Below are 18729 nucleotides of genomic sequence, written 5' to 3'. Positions count from 1 at the left end.
TATGAAATATTTTAAATAATAATATCGTTATCCTAATCAAATGCAACTGCAATCATCTCACCGGGATTATATGAATTGTATGTATAATGGACCAGCCTTGAATATACTTATTAAGAGAGGTACAATAAATCTGTTTGTAGACTGCCGTAGACTTGATTACTAATAAAGAAGGCTGTTTGTAATGAAACCCCCCCAAAACATGTAATGAGTTCAATGATGTCTTTTCTCAGCTCTCTGACAAGGAAATGTTAATCTCACTTCACCTCCCTCAACCTCACTTACTAAAGACTGATGAGGAAAACACTGTAGACATTAAAAATGACAAACAGAAACTGAACAATAATTACTCAAAAGGTTTTCGCGTTGCCATTCTTTACTATAAAAAGTTTATGACTACTAAGTTTGATCATCAGTCATTTATTTTGAAAAAAGAAACAACAACAACACCCAACACACACTAAATACAATCATCATTCATAATGAGGAGTAGGATGTCTACCCAAGCTTAAAAAAAATGACAAATTTTGTGTAAATTACTTCTAAACCTTAATACTACCATTATCAGTTAGTATGAAGTAAAATAATCAAAGATTGAGAATAATCACATGCTGAATTCTGGATCAGATTTCTCATAGAAACCAGCAGGTGGAGCACTTGCTCCTTTTGAGAGATGTAAGTCCACATCTACAGGGGTTTGGAGGTGTGAGGAAGCTGGATCTGGTCAGGATACTGGACTCCCCATGAGCCTCTCCTGACGCAGAGAGATCAGTCTGTTCAACCACAAGCGCTCTGCCTCCTCTTTATCCATGAAGAGCTGCAGGAGAGGGAGAGAGCCAGTTAACTTCAATTCATTTAGACTATTAAATTACAATGAACTTCCACAGAACTTTACTTCTGTGTCCATCATAGAGTATCACTACAGGAACAGCCAAAACCTCACTGTGCCAAACTCAGAATCATCCGCAGAGAGCTGAGAGAATGAAAACTCTTTTTTTTTTCTTTTGTCAGTGGAATGAAATCTGTGTTTCAATATATTGTATTTTTTTTTTTTTTTTTTTTACACTTTCAGTTAGTAAACATATGTGACCCTGGACCACAAAACCAGTCTTCAGTGTTCCTGTGGCTCAGTGGTAGAGCATTGCATTAGCAGCGCAAAGGTTGTGAGTTTGGTTCCCAGGGGAACAAACAAATGTTAACCATAATTCACATTAAATCGATTTTAATAAAAAATCCAAAAAAAGAACAAAAAATCAAACCATTGATGTATATTTTTTAAATTGAGGTTTATACATCATCCAAAAGCTGAATAAATAATCTCTCCATTGATGTATGGTTTGTTAGGAGGACAATATTTGTCTGAGATACAACTATTTGAAAATCTGGAATCTGAGGGTGCAAAAAAATCTAAATACTAAGAAAAAACACCTTTAAAGTTGTTCAAATGAATTCTTACCAATGCACATTACTAATCAAAATTAAGTTTTAATATATTTACAGTAGGAAATTTACAAAATATCTTCATGGAACACGCTCTTTACTTAATATCCTAATGATTTTCAGCATAAAAGAAAAATCAATATCTTTGACCCATACAATGTTTTTTTGGCTACTGCTACAAATATACCCCAGAGACTCAAGACTGCTTTGGTGGTCCTGGGTCACATAGTCACTATTAACGATGTTTATTAGCATGCACATAACTAATATATTGGTTGTTTATTTTTTATTATTAACACATAAATCACACACTAATGCCGTATTCTGCATGACTAGATTATATATACACACCACTGTTTTTCACCATAAAATAATAAATAAATAAATAAATATTTTTTCTTTAAGTCAGTTATTTCTATCTTTTGCTGTAGTGTGTCAGTAGAAAATATCAGCTCACATTTCCAAACATTCATTTGCCATAATTGTAATAATCTAGTGAGATCTTTGTTTGCACAAGGAGTCTGATAATAGCCAGTGCTGTTTATTAATTATTATAATTATTATTTATGGTTTTTGGTGGTGAAAATACTAGTGGCCTAAGACTTTTGCACAGTAGTGTATATTTTCTTTATTTTTAATCGCCAAACCTGCATCTATGGCTATTTTTATGGCAAGATCAATATTTAAAAAGAAACAAATAATAGTAAGTAGTAAGCGCAGCCGTGATGGAAAAAACAAAACAAAACAAAACAAAACAAAACAAAACGAAACAACAATTGACAACCAACTCACATCAATATAACAAATATTATGTACAATTATCAATTATTCAGTAACACTTTAGTTTAAGGATCAGTTCTCATCATTAACTAGTTGCTTATTAGAATGCATATTACTAGAAAATAGGCTTTTTATTAGAAATTATAAAAAACCATAATTCAGAACCACCACATTATACATAAACTAAACAACCCCCCCACTAAATATGAATAAGATCTCACACACAAACAACTATTAATAAGCAGCAAATTAGGAGTTTATTGAGACAAAAGTCAGAGGTAATACTGAGAATCGGTCCCCAAACTAAAATGTCACAGATTTTTTTTTTTTTTATTTAAAAAAAAAAAAAAGATTATTCCTGGTGAGACTATATTCTAAAAACAAATATTATTTTCCCCTCAGTAAACTCCTAATTTGCTGCTTACTGATAGTAATTGTGGCAGTTGTTCTAGTAGTTAAGTTCAAGTATGAAATAGGGTCTAAACTATGGTCATGCAGAATAAGGCATTAATATTTGCTTTATAAGTACTGATAAACAATCAATATGCTGGCAATATGCTTGCTAATAAGCAACTAGTTAATAGTGAATATGTGTTCCTTAAGCTAAAGTGTTGCTGTTTTTTATTCCCTAATATTCTTTTACTGCCGCACAATCAATGATATTGATGTGAATACAGGAAATACATGTCTGTAAGTTTTGGTCTCTCACACACACACACACACAGCAGTGTTGTAAGACTGATGTCTTCATTAGGCAGAACAACAGAAAATATGAATTTGTCAGTGCTCTTATGATTAGATGGGATGATACATATTTTCTCCAAAACCACTAGATCAAATGATTTTTCTTTCTTTACTAAATGATGAAATCTGGATAAGTTCAGTTCAATTTATTTTAGCATGGTTCTTAGTTATTTAAGAGACTATGCTGAAGACAAATGCAATGACTGAAGTATACTGAGGATGTGTTTTTTTAAGAACTGTATATTGGATTAGATATGCATAATGCATAGGATATTATTACAGTAAACAATGTGATCCCTTTCTGTGCAGTACAAGTGAACGTTACAGAGTCCTCCTACAGAGAGAAGTGAGATCTTATTGAGATCAGATAATCTGCGCCCACAGCGGGAAATCTGTGACTGTCTGCATGTGCACCATTTCAGATTCCCTCGTTGTTTACTCCACTCAGAGGCATGAAGAAGCCTGGATTTGGCCGAGGTCTACTAACGGCCTGATGCTATAGATCTGAAACGTAAGTAACCCTTTGGAAACAAATCTTTCCTATTGGTTTCTAATGGATTCCAAGCCTGCGCTCTAATTGTCTGGGTTGGCTTAATATAGGACAATCACAGCTGCGATTAGATTTGGAGCAAGTGTAAATGGTATTGCATCATAAACACATCAGACAGGGTAATACACGCGCTTGATTCAGATGTCAGCGTAAAGGGAGAATTTGAGTGATTCCCACATTAGTTGTGCTTATGAGTTCCTTAAGTTTGGAAGTTCCGGATTCTTCTCCAACACTCATCACTCATTTCCTTCATCCAAAAAACACGAGAGGCACCAAATCAAATCTACGTTTTGGAGAGACTGATCACTTCCATCCCGCCGCACGCGGATGTGCGTGTGCATTATAAGCGTGTCATTTACATCGGGTTAGGGTCCGCCTGTAGCATTCATTCAGGCTCTGTGTTTGCCGGGGAAACACGTGCACATGTAGCGCTAATACACTGAGGGTGTATGGTGCCTTTTCTTTTCGTAGGCGATTCTGCGACACGACAACAAGCCTCCTCTGACTCTTAACGCACCTAGAGAAGCACAGCTAACGAGTTTGAAATTACAGTAGATACAGTAAGTGGTGGTGGCTAAATGATTGAATCATTACTGGTGATCAGGGCTCTCTCGCCTTGGGCATATTGCTGCAATAGATCAGCCTGTCGAGCTCATCTGCATCAGTCACACCTAACCCAGTTTGCCGAGTGAGAGAGATGGAGCGCGCTTTCGTAGGAAATTCTGTCTGCCAATATTACTGAGGGTGCATAAGAAGGGCCCTGAGTGGGTTGTCAAGAAGTGCAGCTTCAGAAATAGGCAATTTCTACAAGGGTGGGGGGGAAATAAGTCTTGAGAGAGGAGAATTATTGATCGAAGGCCTTTTGGGAAGCTTATGTGGAACTTCAGATGCTGGGGCCTGCGACACCAAAGTCTTATTTAATGTATGTTGTGAATAATATATATAATCTTTTCGTTGAAAGAATTAGAGGTTCATGAGGCGGAGAGATTACCTTCTGATTTTAACACACACACGCACAAATGTTTACTTAGCTATCTAAATGGGGACATTACATAGATTTCTATTGTTTTTATTTACAGATAGTTCACAGTTCACAGAAAACATTTTTTGTTTTACTTTATTTGTATTCCAGTTTTGCAAATGATGACGCCCCCAAATAAATGTTTTTGGCGATTTTGACAGGTTTTGCTCACTACAAATTAGTCCCCAAATATGGTTAAGTAGACACACACACACACACACACACCTTGGGTTTCTGTGTTTTATGAGGACTCGAGACACACATTTTTAGACTGTACAAACTATATATACTATTCCCTAACCATAAACTTCTGTAAACTGTAAACATAAATAAATGTTTCATTTTCAATCAATCAATAAATAAATAATTTACAACATGCTTTTCTCATGGGGACTGAAAGTTTGTCCCCACAGTGCCAAAAAAATCAGGTTTTACTATCTGAATGTAGGGAAACAGGGAACACCTGTATCCATGTTTTATAGGGTTCATTCCAAGGTCATAATGGTTTTTCTCCTGCATTTATCCCCTTACCCTAAACCTAACCCTCACAGGAAACTTTCTACATTTTTTAACTTTCAAAAAAACTTAATTCTGTATGATTTGTAAGCTGTTTTCCTCATGGGGACCAAAAAATGCCCACACAAGGACACATTTTACTGGTTATTACTATCCTTGTTGGGTCATTTGGGCCTCATAACGTCGGGAATATCAGGTACTCACACTTTTTTATTTAGTTATCCAACTGAGGAAATTCAATAGACTTCTATTGTCTCATTTACAGCTAGTTATAAAATACTGTAATCTAACCCTAACAGAACATGTTCAGCATTTTTACAATTAAAAATACTTCATTTTTATAGAGTTTTTACAAATGGAGATGTTCCCAAAACAAGGTTTTGTCAGATAAAGCTCACGTCTGGGTACAACTACGTCTCTAAGATACGCTGAAGTAGATAAACACAGTCTCACGTTAGGGTGAGCCAGGGTGTTGCTGTCATTGTAGGTGATGGAGCTGGGCAGAAGGGTGACTTCCTCTTTTATAGTCTCTGCCTCGTTCTTCATCTCTGAAGCTTCAGTCACCTACAAATAAAAAGTTATGGTATTTACAAAAACCTTAAGCACTGATCCTTCCGTCATTCCAGACATTTCTCTTATTCATAATATTCAAATCCACTCCCCCTTAAAGCAGAGTTTCAACCGTAATTAAACCCACCTGTAATGTGCAAACAATTCTGAACAGCGTGATTAGCTCGTTTGAGGTGTTTTGTTAGGGTTAGAGCTAAACTCATGAACACATGAACCTTCCAGGACTGGGTTAGATGTAAAGAGATAGTTCAGCCCAAAAAAGACAATTCTCTCATGTTGTTGAAAATATGCACAACTTTCTTTTCTACTGCGGAACATAAAAGAAGATATTTCGAGAAACCGAAACGGTTTGCTTACCACCATTCTTCAAAATATCTTCTGATGTGTTCCGCAGAAGAGAGAAGCGCACACAGGTTTGGAGCAACGTGAATTTTCATTTATGGCTAAACTATGCCATTAATTTAAATAGATGAAAAAAAAAAACAGCAGCAAAAAGTCTGTGTGACATTAGTAAATTGCAGACACTGAGATATTTTTGCACCTTGCTTCAGATTTGAATAAGGCTCTTTTATGGCTGGAAGGAAATCAGTTCAGTGAACTATTTTATCTCAAGAGATCAAGTTAACTGGAATTAGTGGGTGCAGTTTAAAGGTGGAAGGTTTGCACTTGATAACGACTCATTTTTGAACCATAATAAAGTTGAGCAAACACTTATCTACAGGTGGGTGCAATGCGAGAGATGTTGGGTGCAATTCTATACACAAGCAACTGATGGCAGTATAATCATAACAGTGCTCACTCTTGTCCTTTATAACATCTGTATCCGGGCTAAGCACACTCCTCTGTTTAATGTCAAGGCCATACTCTGTTAAGTGAAGTTTTATCTGAGCTCAGAGCATCCAATTACACGGAATGGAAATTACTAAAAATCAATTGTGCGTGAATGTATGTATTTGTGTTTGTCCAAAGAATGTCCTCCATGTATGCTTTTATTGCTGTTCGTACATCATTCAGAGTGATGTTAAGTGCTGGTCTAGCATCAGTGCAGCGCTGAAGTCCTACAGACAGACCTGAGATCAGCACGGGAGGGCTGTAATCTATCATACGGACTCATTTCAGCTGTCACCTTTTGTCTCAGACCGCAGAGATCTGTGAGCATTTGTTAGTAATCTGATTTGAGCGGTGAATGTGAACGCTGGCGGACCGGATTCAGTAATGCTCTCTGTGGAGAAGGTGAACGCGCCCCGGTGACGTGCCACAGACCAAACGGAATTTCATGGCAATCATTTCATTTGCAGACAAACGGAGAGTAATCAGGCGAAAAGAAATCTAATAAAAGAATTTATATATATGAGAAGGAAGGCAAAAAGAATAGAGAGAGAGAGGCAGAGATGTACCTTGGTGGCATTCCGAGATGATTTGAAAGCCTGAGGAACAAAAGAGTCGCTCTCAATGGCCTCGATATCCTTTATCCTCCTCACCTGCTCGGCGAGAGACACTTCCTCTAGAGGAACAAAAACAGAGCGGTGAGTGGACAGACGAGAGGTCAGCAGGGCAGGTCAGACGGTCACAAACCACAGAAACAGATGGATTCATCTCTTAGTGAATAACAGTCTATCTACTGGACAGTGTTGAGTGTGTAGTGCACATGACACAGTGAAAGCAGGTTGTGTCCCGATCCCATTCCCTGTCTATGTCAGCAAAACAACAACACACTGTCCAAACAAGCACGAACACACAGCACATAGTACCAGAAAAAAATAAAAAATAAAAAATAAATAGATTTAAAAAGCTTGTCAGGAAAAAAAGGACTGGTTTGACAAAGCCTATGTTGTGTTTAGTGTCCTCTGTAGTTTGAAGTTGGACAGACATGATCACACTTGTGAGAATGTGTTACACTACATGAAAAAAAGATTAGTCAGAAAACAAGTCAGAACAGACAAACAGTCTGTAAGTTCAGTGGATGTAGGATTTAATGCTGGTCTCTGAAGATGATCTTTAGTTTGATATAGATATATGTGGATCAATAATTATAGTCTGCATGGAACGGAAGTTGTGATCCTGTTTACTTCCCAATTGTGATGTATATCAGAGTAAAAACGGCTTCTTAAATGAGGAAAAGATTTAATATGATTCAATGGGAATTGATTGGCTCACAATGCAATATTCCATAAAAAAGAAGTGTCCATTTAGATTTCTTGGTGACTCGCACACGTTCCTTACAGTCTTCAGAAGTCACCCGAGTAAACATTACCCAACCTAACACAGCTTTTAAACCCGAAGTCTCTGTACGGTTCCAAACTTGTTAAGCATGCAAATTATTTATTTATTTATTTAACAGTTGAGAACTGTTCCTGCTTACTGAAAGCGAGAGCCAGTGATGTTCATCACAATACTGAAGTGAACATCAGATCAGCTGATTTATTCTGAAGACAGATTTATGAGTTATGCACAAATTCATTGGTGTATTCATTGTTTTTTTTTACGCAATTCTGTTGTGATGTTAATGATTTTTATTAAGACATGAATTAAGTGTAAAAAAAAATTATTCTTGGTATCAGTTAAGATGAAAAAATTGTTTCCAATTGGTTGGTAAAATCAACCTAATTAATATGTAAAACAGCAATTTGCATTTTTTTTAACTGACAAAAGTAAAAACCAAACTAATTTGTGCTTGTCCAGTCTGTAGCTCTTTAATTCTTCTTCTCCTTAAGTTTTCCAGGTGTCTGTTGGTCGATGAGAAAACACATCAGAAAATAAAAAGATACACTTCACAACTCATTCAGGAAACAGCCAGTGTTGTGTTTTGTCTTGAAGATGTGATGCATGTTTCTCCAAGTATTTATGGCATAGAAAAATGATGCACGGGACACAACCTCAAATCTGAATGCAATATAGTATCAGGATCTTATTCCGGTATTTTGCTGTTTGCATTTGCTGTATATTGTATTCAGTTTCTCCTAATAATCATATCAGGAGATCCATATGCTAATGATTAATATTTCCTGCATAATTACATACAGAAATATATGTTTTTTTTTTTTTTTTTGGGCTGGACTGATACACACAACATCTTGTCATTTTTAGTCAAGCTATCAGCTGTCCATCTTTGATGCCCTCTGGTGGTTGAGCTTATTAATATGGACATTAAAATGTACTGTGACTTCAACAATTGCTGATAGTTTAGAAGGTAACGTTTATTTTGATATTCCACATTCTACTGACTGTAACTTTGCAAGGATATATCAACCTATTCTACTTACAGTCTACAAATACTCTAATGAGAGTTACTTGCAGTTAGTAGAATGTCTAGAGTGGACTGTAGTCACATACAGAGATCAGTGGTCCTCAGAATGTATCAGGAGCGACAGACACTTCAAGGAGATTTCAAGAAAAAAAAATTCTAAGATTCTTCACAGTAAATGGATCTTCTATTATTTCATATGCGTATTTCTCTCACTCTACACATTCATTCAAGAGAAAAGACCTAATGTGATATTGTAATAGATAAATAAATAGAGCAACTGGCTATATTGTGTGTCTAATATATAAGCTACTCCATATTAACCTCTTGTTTACTGAACTATAAGCTGCGATTACCTACAGACACAGCTGTGCTGTTATTCACCTCACATCAGCGCTGCGGTCTATGTGATCCTGCTAATTAAAAAAAAAAAAAAAACATAAATCCTAAAACATAAAACACAATGTATTACTGATACTCAATTCACCCACAATTTCAATCTCTCTCCACACATATGCATGAAAATGCTCAGAAACAAACACTATTATGTAGGAAGCATGCTCTCCCCCCTCACACACACACACACACACAGATCCCTGCGCTAATGAGAGAATTACTTTAATCCATTAACTGCCAGGGAGCAACTGTCCACAACACATCTTCTCGCTCTGCTCGTTTAATGAATAAATGAATATTTGCTCTGGTTTTCTCTCTGTTAGCAGAAACTCTCTCTCTCTCTCTCTCTCTCTCTCTCTCTCTCTCTCTCTCACACACACACACACACACACACACACACTCAGCTTTTAGTGTTTTGTCCTTATAAAGCTTATGAACATAAACACTGTAGCACTATCATTTCTTTCTTGGCAAACAGAGAAAAGCAAAACTCTCATTCTAATCAAATCTAGCTTTATTCAAGTAACATTCATATAGACATTGATTTGACACTGCAAGTGCACACACACATCATAAAAACACAAATGTGTGTCAGTGCTAACAGCTGATGTCACAACACACCTGCTCTGAGAAACAAACTTGCAATAAAATAAGCCCGAACAATTTCATACATAGTGACAACAGTTGCCTTCTCAAAAACACACATACTTGAGCATGAGGCAAAAGAGAGGCGCAATATCCTCTAGGAGCCTACAGACCGTCCTTAAGATGACAGCAGTCCACTGGCTCTCAATCACACACTTATTACTGCTCCTGTGTGTGTGTGTGTGTGTGTGTGTGTGTGTGTGTGTGCACTGATCATCTCAATGACTGATACACAGACACAAACACACAAGCCCATGCACCCAGATATATCAGTGACAACCTATCCTTGGCCCGGAATTCCATTAATGCCTCATACTTTTTGACAAACACATTATTGGTAGATAAAATGACTTCCATATGCTGTTTGTCAGATGTCAGTGAGGAAAGATATGTATTTCATAGGAAAATCAAAAATAATGGACTTTGAGAGAGGGGCCCGTGCCCGAGCAGAGAGCAGAAAAGCGATAGCGCTGTCGGAGAGACACGATCAGCACAAGGCCAGGTCAAAGTTGACATTTAATATTGACACATTATCCACAAAATTAATTTAGAGTCCATTGTCGCTGGGTTACACAAGCCTTACAGCAGTCTTCTCCACAGACAGACAGAGAGAGAGAGATATGATGACATGGATTCTGTTCAGCTGAAGTATGATTTGTCTTTCCCTGCCATCCTAAAGGACTAAACGGACTCTGTTTTTTTATTAAACATGAATGAATGCATATTTAGATGTGAAGAAACTTGTGGAGAAACCAAGATATTAACATTTGTGAAAAAGAACAACAAACGTGAGAAGTCCAGCATCATGAAATGCTCTCAATAGCCGTTTCTCTACTTAAAAGGGTGTTCAGATGAAGGGAAAGATCCTCTCTCCAGCAGGCAGGAACAACAGAAAAGCACAAGAGGGCGATGTTCAACAACTCAAGGCACTGCAGGAAAGCGGCAGCACCACGTTCAAGGATATCAGAGGAAAGGGAAGGCTAAACTCACAGCGCTTAATTAATTCCCCATAATTGAATGCCTTACTTCCATTGAGCAAAATTACCAACGCTCTCATCACTGATGGAATAATTAAAGCAGTGACTGCCCATCCTCAGTGGTCAGTCTCAAACGGCCTCTGATTCAAAAGTTGCTTTTGAATGTCATGAGCAAGCCAAACAAGACCATTGAGACGAGAAAAAACACTACAATACATGGAGCAACCTGCAGACCTCTCACATGCACTGGCACAGCTGTGTTTACTATAATAGACATCTTGTTTTTAGTTGTTTCTAGCTTATTTTAATTCTTGTTTTGTATGATTTTTAATTATTTTAAGTCAACTCAAGGCCCCCCCTATTGGTTGAAAACCACTGATATTTATCCACATACTATGGATTACATGAAATACATGCATCGACATATTTGTGCCACTCACAAACACACAAAAAGTTGAACTAATGTTAAACACACAAGGACACTGCCTCTATGGTAAGCCATTGGGAATCCGGCCCCCATCTCCGCATTGGGCTATGATATGTAATTCAATCCTCAATTTAGCCCTGGCTCTGTGGATAGAATTATTTATTTATTTCTGGCACGGCTAATTGATAGAAATTAAGCCATTAATCAAGCCACAAGCCATCATTCAGGCCAAAGAAGATAAATACAAACTTTCATAATAACCACCTTCCCCATTTTAGACCTCATTAGCATTAATTTTTAATGCAATTATGCTATTCTTTTACGCTGAGCTCATAAATTACGACTCTTTTGTTGCCGACTGGCCTTGTAAAAGCCGGGCTAATGCTTTGTAGTCTGATCTTTAAGGCAATTACTGGCTTCTTCAGTCTTTTATCTCCCTGCATTTCCAATAACCTTCCATCTAATGATTTATCTGGGCAAACCCCCTGACACGCATCCGACTCGCCCCTCTTCCATTAACACTGTCTTTATTTATCTAGGAAGATCTGGTGTCTAAATAAAGATCCTCTCCCCGACGAATGCCCGCTTGACTCTGTGTGAGTGCTACACACGACGGTGTAGAGAAAAATGGGGTTTCGCTCGGTCTTTGTGATCTCCATCGCACAAGCACGCATGTCACAAAAGAAACCTTGCTTTAACTTAATTACACGTCTGACAGCAAAAACCTGCCACTGATTCCTTTTAAATACAGCATGTCAGTCAGACACACTCTAGACATTTAAGAGTCACCTCATTCAAACGAAACAGCTACCTAAAAGACTGAAAGATTTCCACATGCACCGCTTGAGAAGGCTTCTTTAAAGCTGATGCGAACGCTGAAAATGCATCAAGTGCGTAATGAAGTTCTTGACTGCATTGACTTGCAAAGCTGATGCGAACGCTGAAAATGCATCAAGTGCGTAATGAGCAGCTATTAGGAGCATTGATTTGCTGATTTCAGTTGATAGTTACCCGAACAAAGTGGCGTGTCAATATTTGCTAACTAACTAATACCCTCTCGGCTCTCTGCTTGACAAATGAGATCTCAATGAACAGAGTGTTTTCAATCATGACCAGCGTCTTCATCCAGTAACATGCACCCAATCCATGTTTGGAGCAGACTGCACTTCACAAGTCGCATTCTGAAATGTCTTCCAATCACTTGATATGGGTCATCTACAAGTGGATCTGGCCTGAGCTGATGTTAGCTCATGCCAGATGTGTCCCTCAGGCTCTAAAGCAGTGTGTGAGAGACAGACATAGAATCCAGTAGGATTTAGCTTTAGGACAGAAGATTTCCTCAGGAACAGTCAGCTCATGAAGGAAGCTGACCTCAAATCTGCTCCCCACAATGACGGTTCAAACTAAACACATCCGATTGTTGTACCACAAGTCTGAACAGCACCAATTTGCAGTACATGGTTGAAATCATTAAGCATATGCAGTATTACTGGTTTGTGAAGGTTTAATTAGTATCATTGATGGCTGATGCTTCCAGCAGGAATTACAACCACTGTCAAAGATATATTTGAACCTGTGAATGAATCTGAGAGAATAATAGATAGTACAAAGGTAAAAAATGAATATGTCATCAATATATGTTGATCAAATGGCATGTAAATCACTAATTTTTTTCTAATCAGTGGACAGTGTCAGAACTCGCTGAACGTGGCATGAATGGCATAAGCTCAAAGCTCATATGACTGGCGGATTACTCAGTTGATTTGATAATGCATGTCTTCTTCATTGCAGTGACTGGCTGATTAACTGTCAGTCTGATAATACAGACCTCTCATGCTTGCAATTGGTTCCCAAATATGGTAGCCAGGTAGCCAAATTTTAAAAGTGTGATGTCTCAAAGTGATCTCATCTCATGATCTCAGGTGTGGTTCTTACCAAATGTATATTTACTTACATTTGCACAGACACTCAAACGATCAATAATGATGTACTGACAGCATCCGAAACATCAATTATTTAGGTATAAAATACTTCAAATATCAATGGCATTGTTTTCACATCACATTTACTAAACAGTTTACTCATTTATTTCAATGAAATGACATTTTGTCATTCTAAACTTTACAACCTTAGAATGAATATTTCTATAACCGTTTTACCATTACTTTTTAAGTAATATTTGTTTTGCTTGGAGTGGAACACGTCAGGTGTTTTTCTAAGTCATGGTGATAAAATACACCAAAAACCCAACATAAAATCCTGAACAAATTCATAAACACAAGCACTGTATCGTACCAGTCCATATCATACTGGATTACATGAGAAATGGAGACTCTAATTTTGACTATGCAAAAAACCTGTAAAATTGCACAGGAAAACACTAACACATGCATGTTCTTCCCTAATGCCGGAGGTGGCATGCATACATTAACATTAGTTACTGCTCAAACAAACATATCCATGATTTATAGCAAAATCTTTCTTTGGTATAAATAATGTACATTTCTTGTCAATACAAATACAAATGCACAATGGCAAACATCATCAATGAGGTTCACCGTGATGACGTCAGAACTGACCCATAACACAAATAAAACCTATACTGACAAAGCAAAGCTCTGTTTACTCTGTGTGTGTGTGTGTGTGTGTGGTGTTAGCACAGCACAAATGTCATGATAACATGAACAGCAAGATGAAAGAGAATAAAGGAATGTGGAGGGGAAAAAAAGTCAGTATTCTCAGGTTTTGCTGTCAAACATCTCTATAATTAAGGAAACACCCAGTCAACAAATTACGTCATTGGAGCTAGCCTTTAAAACACAAATGATGTAATCAGACTTAAACGCAGCCCAAGAGCCTCTCCATTCATGAGACTGTAACTCTCCTTCATTCTTATCTGCCAGACAAACAAATCCGATTCACAGATATGTGTGATCAGCATTATTTCTCAGTGCTGTAGTGTAACTCAGACGGTGGTTTTCACGTAATTGACTGCAGAGAAGGTCACTGCCACAATGCAGGCAGACTCATTTGGCTAATTAAGAACAGTGCCCTGGTGACCTCTGTCACCCGAGAGTATTTAAAACCCTGCACTCTGCTTTATTGAGAACAAATAAGAAAGTCTGACTTCACTGTTTGTGAGATTTGAACAAAACATACAGCAACTGTTGATGCTCCTGTTATTAATAAAAAAAAAATATATATATAAAAAAATAAAAGAACACTAGGACATTAGATGGATTAAATAAATAAATCAACATTAACTGCAAATATTATTGAAATTTATTATCATAAATATATTGTAACACTGATTCTCCAAATTAATGTGAAAATAATATTAAAAACAGTATTTCAACAGAATTCAACTCTCCAATCCAAATTCTCCAAATGAATGTGAAAATAATATTAAAAACAGTATTTCAAATATTTGTTTATAGCATCTTTTTACTATGCACAAAAGCCGACCTCATCCGTCATACACCCGGAACTGCTTCCATTTACAACAGTGAGTGGAAACTAGATTCAAGTGATTATTACATTGTGGTTATTTACCTTACAAAAACACATCGATTCACTACAGGAGGACTTTGTTCACCCCCCGGAGCTGTGTGAGACACTTTTATTATGGATGGGTGCTTTTTATTTAACTTCTTTTGGACTGATGCATGTAACACTGAAAAAAAAACAACAAGTAGATATACTTAATTGTTATTTTGCAAGTTTTTGCACACTATAAATTTTAAGTAAAATTTAAGTATTGAAGTAAGTAAAATCTACTTACCTAAGTTAGGTAAATTTAGCAAAGGAATTAGGTAAATTTAACATGGCCAGTTAGAGTTTGATGGAGTAATATCTACTTAGTTTTTTAGTTAAATGCAATACACAAGTACATTTTTCATCAGTTACAGTTTATAAAATGTACTCTTACAAGGTAGCACTTGAAAACAACCCACGCTATTAAAGCATGTGGTCCACTTGCAAACATGTAAGTAAAACAAGTAGACAGCTTGTTATCCTTGTTGTTGACAGCTTGTTTTTTTGACAAGATGGCGGCGCGGCCACACGCAGCGGCTTCTCTCTGTCCCGACAGAACGGTGTTTTCGTGTTTTTTTGTCTTGTGAGTCGCAGTGTTTTTGCACGTTGTCGTCACGTCTACCTGTCTGTAAGCGCAAATACAGTCGCGAGTTTCTGCTCGATGTCGGCAGAACCGCATTTTTACAGTTAAACTCCGCGCAAGCGGAACAGCTGCGGGATCTCGATCTGCTACGGAGGCCTTCACCATCATCGACCCCCACTACTGCATCTCGCCCGCAGCGGAGGCGCCACAAGCGGCGTGAGAGGAAGCAGAAGAGGGGGAAGCGCGGAGGTATCCGGGCTAGGCTAACGGCTAACCCACACAAGCCATCTGTCCCCACCATCGTACTGGCTAACGTACGCTCGTTGAACAATAAACTGGACTACATTCGTTTACTACGCTCAACTCAGAGGACTGTAAGAGACTGTTGTGTTTTTGTGTTTTCACGGAAACATGGCTCAGCAACAACGTTCCAGATGGCGCTATTCAGCTCGACCAGCTGACGTGCTATCGAGCGGACAGAGCTCTCGTCGCGGGAGGAAAAAACCCCGCGGCGGCGGGCTTTGTGTTTACATCAATGACGCGTGGTGCCGCGATACTGTTGTGATCAGCAAACACTGCTCACACCCTGGTGGAGTTTTATGATTATTAAGTGCCCGGCCGTTCTATCTGCCGAGGGAATATACCTGCTATAACTGCTCATTTCAGTGTACATTCCCCCATTCAACATCACCAGCAACAGGGAACGACGCACTTAATGAACTGTACCAACACATCAGTGAGCAGCAGACAGCACACCCGGATGCTTTTCTCATCATATCTGTGGATTTCAACCATGCTGACCTTAAGAGTGTGTTTCCAAAAATACACCAGCACATCAACTTTCCAACACGAGGTAATAAAACATTTTGGACTTTGTTTACACCACACAGAGAGGAGCTTACAAAGCCCTCCCCCTCCCCCCACATCGGAGCCTCAGATCACATCACTGTTATGCTAATGCCTGCATACAGACCACTCATTAAAGTCGCCAAACCAGTTTTACAAACAGATTAAAGTGTGGCCAGAAGGATCAACAGAGATTCTTCAGGACTGCTTCAACACAACTGACTGGACATGTTTAAACAGGCTGCCACATGCAATAACACCACTGACCTCCAGGAGTACTCAGAGACTGTTACTGCCTACATCAATAAGTGTATTGATGATGTAACGATCACAAAAACTATCACTGTCCGGGCCAACCAGAAGCCATGGATGACGGGGGAGGTCTACAGACTCCTGAAGACACCGACATCAGAGAGGCAGAGCTGGAGATGAGGTGGGCCTGAGAACAGCTAGGGCCAACCTGTCCCGCGGCATCAGAGAGGCTAAGAGACAGCACTCCAGGAGGATAGCTCACCAATTCAGTAACAGCAGAGACACTAGGAGCCTGTGGCAGGGGATACAGACCATTACGGACTACAAGCCCCCACCACGGACCTGTGACAACAACATCTCTCTGCTGAACGAGCTGAACACCTTCTTCGCTCGCTTTGAGGCACAAAACAGCACCACTGCACAGAAGACTCCACCTCCTCCCGGCGACCAGGTGATGACTCTGACCCCAGACAGTGTGAGGAGATCCTTCAGCAGGATCAATGCCCGCAAAGCTCCGGGTCCTGACAACATCCCTGGGCGTGTACTGAAAGACTGTGCAGCAGAACTCACTGATGTCTTCACAGACATTTTTAACATCTCACTGAGTCAGGCTGTTATTCCCACATGCTTTAAAACTACCACTATCATCCCAGTCCCGAAGAAGCCATCTCCATCCTGCTTCAATGACTACCGTCCTGTTGCACTTACCCCCATCCTCATGAAGTGCTTTGAACGGCTAGTCATGCACCACATCAAGTCCGCCCTCCCCCCCTCCCTGGACCCATTCCAGTTTGCATATCGGTCCAACCGGTCGACCGATGATGCCATCTCCACTGCCGTCCACTCAGCACTCACCCATCTGGAAAAAAAGGACTCTTATGTCAGAATGCTGTTCATAGACTTCAGTTCAGCATTCAACACAATCATACCTCAACAGCTCATTCACAAACTGGTCGAGCTGGGGCTCAACACTTCGCTGTGCAACTGGCTGTTGGACTTTCTGACTGGAAGACCTCAGGCAGTATGGGTCGGTAGCAACACATCCAGCACCATCACACTGAACACTGGGGCCCCCCCAAGGATGTGTGCTGAGCCCCCTCCCCTCTTCACTCTGCTGACCCATGACTGCACACCGTCACACAGCTCCAACCTCTTCATTAAGTTTGCGGATGACCACGACTGTGGTGGGTCTCATTAGCAACAGAGATGAGACAAACTACAGGAGCGAGGTGAGCCGCCTGGCCGGGTGGTGCAGTGACAACAATCTCTCTCTGAACGTGGAGAAGACGAAGGAGATTGTTGTAGACTTCAGGAGAGCACACACTCAGCACGTTCCTCTGACCATCAACGGTGCGACTGTGGAGAGAGTGAGCAGCACCAAGTTCCTGGGTGTGCACATCACAGAGGACCTCTCCTGGACCGACAACACTGCAGCACTGGCCAAGAAATCACAGCAGCGTCTCTACTTCCTCCGCAAACTGAGGAGAGCCAGAGCCCCACCCCCCATCATGTACCACATTCTACAGAGGCACCATCGAGAGCATCCTGACGAGCTGCATCACTGTGTGGTATGGCGCCTGCAACACGTCCTGCCGGAAGACTCTGCAACGCATAGTGAGAGCAGCTGAGAAGATCATTGGTGTCTCTCTACCCTCCCTCCAGGACATTTATGGAACACGTCTCACCCGCAAAGCCCTCTGCATCACAGGTGATCCCACTCACCCGTCACCAACAGCTTCTTCAGTCTGCTGCCTTCAGGGAGGAGACTGCGGAGTCTCCAGGCCAGGACCAGCAGACTGAAGGACAGCTTCATCCACCAGGCTGTCAGGAAGCTGAACTCCCTCCCGAACCTGCCCCCCCTCCCCTCTTCTTCCCCAGGCACCACTGAACTATGAACCTCCCCCCCCACACACACACTAATTATATGATGACATGCACGAGTCACTTGTGCAGCATTGGTCTGCTCACTCACCGCTCACTACCTCCATTCGGCATGGAACTACCTCATCAGTCAGTTAAATAACTGCTCTTGGTCACTTGTCACTTTGTCACTTTAATCAAACTTAAGATATTTTTAATAAGTGATTTTTTTTGCACTAAAAATCTTTTAACTGCACTGTTGTTCACTTCATTGATTTGCACTATATCTGTCATTTACCTTGCACTGCTTTATTTAACTTTATTTTTAACTTTTATTTTTATTATAT

The 18729-nt window shown here is 39.6% G+C and overlaps 1 protein-coding gene across 1 annotated transcript in view; it reads right to left on the bottom strand.

Moving 5' to 3' along the window:
• Positions 1 to 406: 406 nt before the first annotated feature.
• The window catches only part of LOC109067381 (serine/Arginine-related protein 53-like), a 77218-nt gene continuing 58895 nt past the window's right edge, over positions 407 to 18729 (bottom strand). The window contains exons 4-6 of the mRNA XM_042770750.1: positions 7016 to 7122; positions 5502 to 5612; positions 407 to 814 (exon numbers count right to left, since the gene is read on the bottom strand). Of these exons, the coding sequence (XP_042626684.1) occupies positions 722 to 814; positions 5502 to 5612; positions 7016 to 7122 (311 nt within the window). The 3' untranslated portion in view covers positions 407 to 721. The remainder of the gene's footprint in view (positions 815 to 5501; positions 5613 to 7015; positions 7123 to 18729) is intronic.

The sequence above is a fragment of the Cyprinus carpio genome, chromosome A15, assembly GCF_018340385.1.
Source record: "Cyprinus carpio isolate SPL01 chromosome A15, ASM1834038v1, whole genome shotgun sequence".
In the NCBI taxonomy this organism is placed as follows: domain Eukaryota; kingdom Metazoa; phylum Chordata; class Actinopteri; order Cypriniformes; family Cyprinidae; genus Cyprinus; species Cyprinus carpio.
The sequence above is the reverse complement of the archived record's forward strand: the minus strand, read 5'-3'. Positions and strand labels throughout refer to the sequence as shown.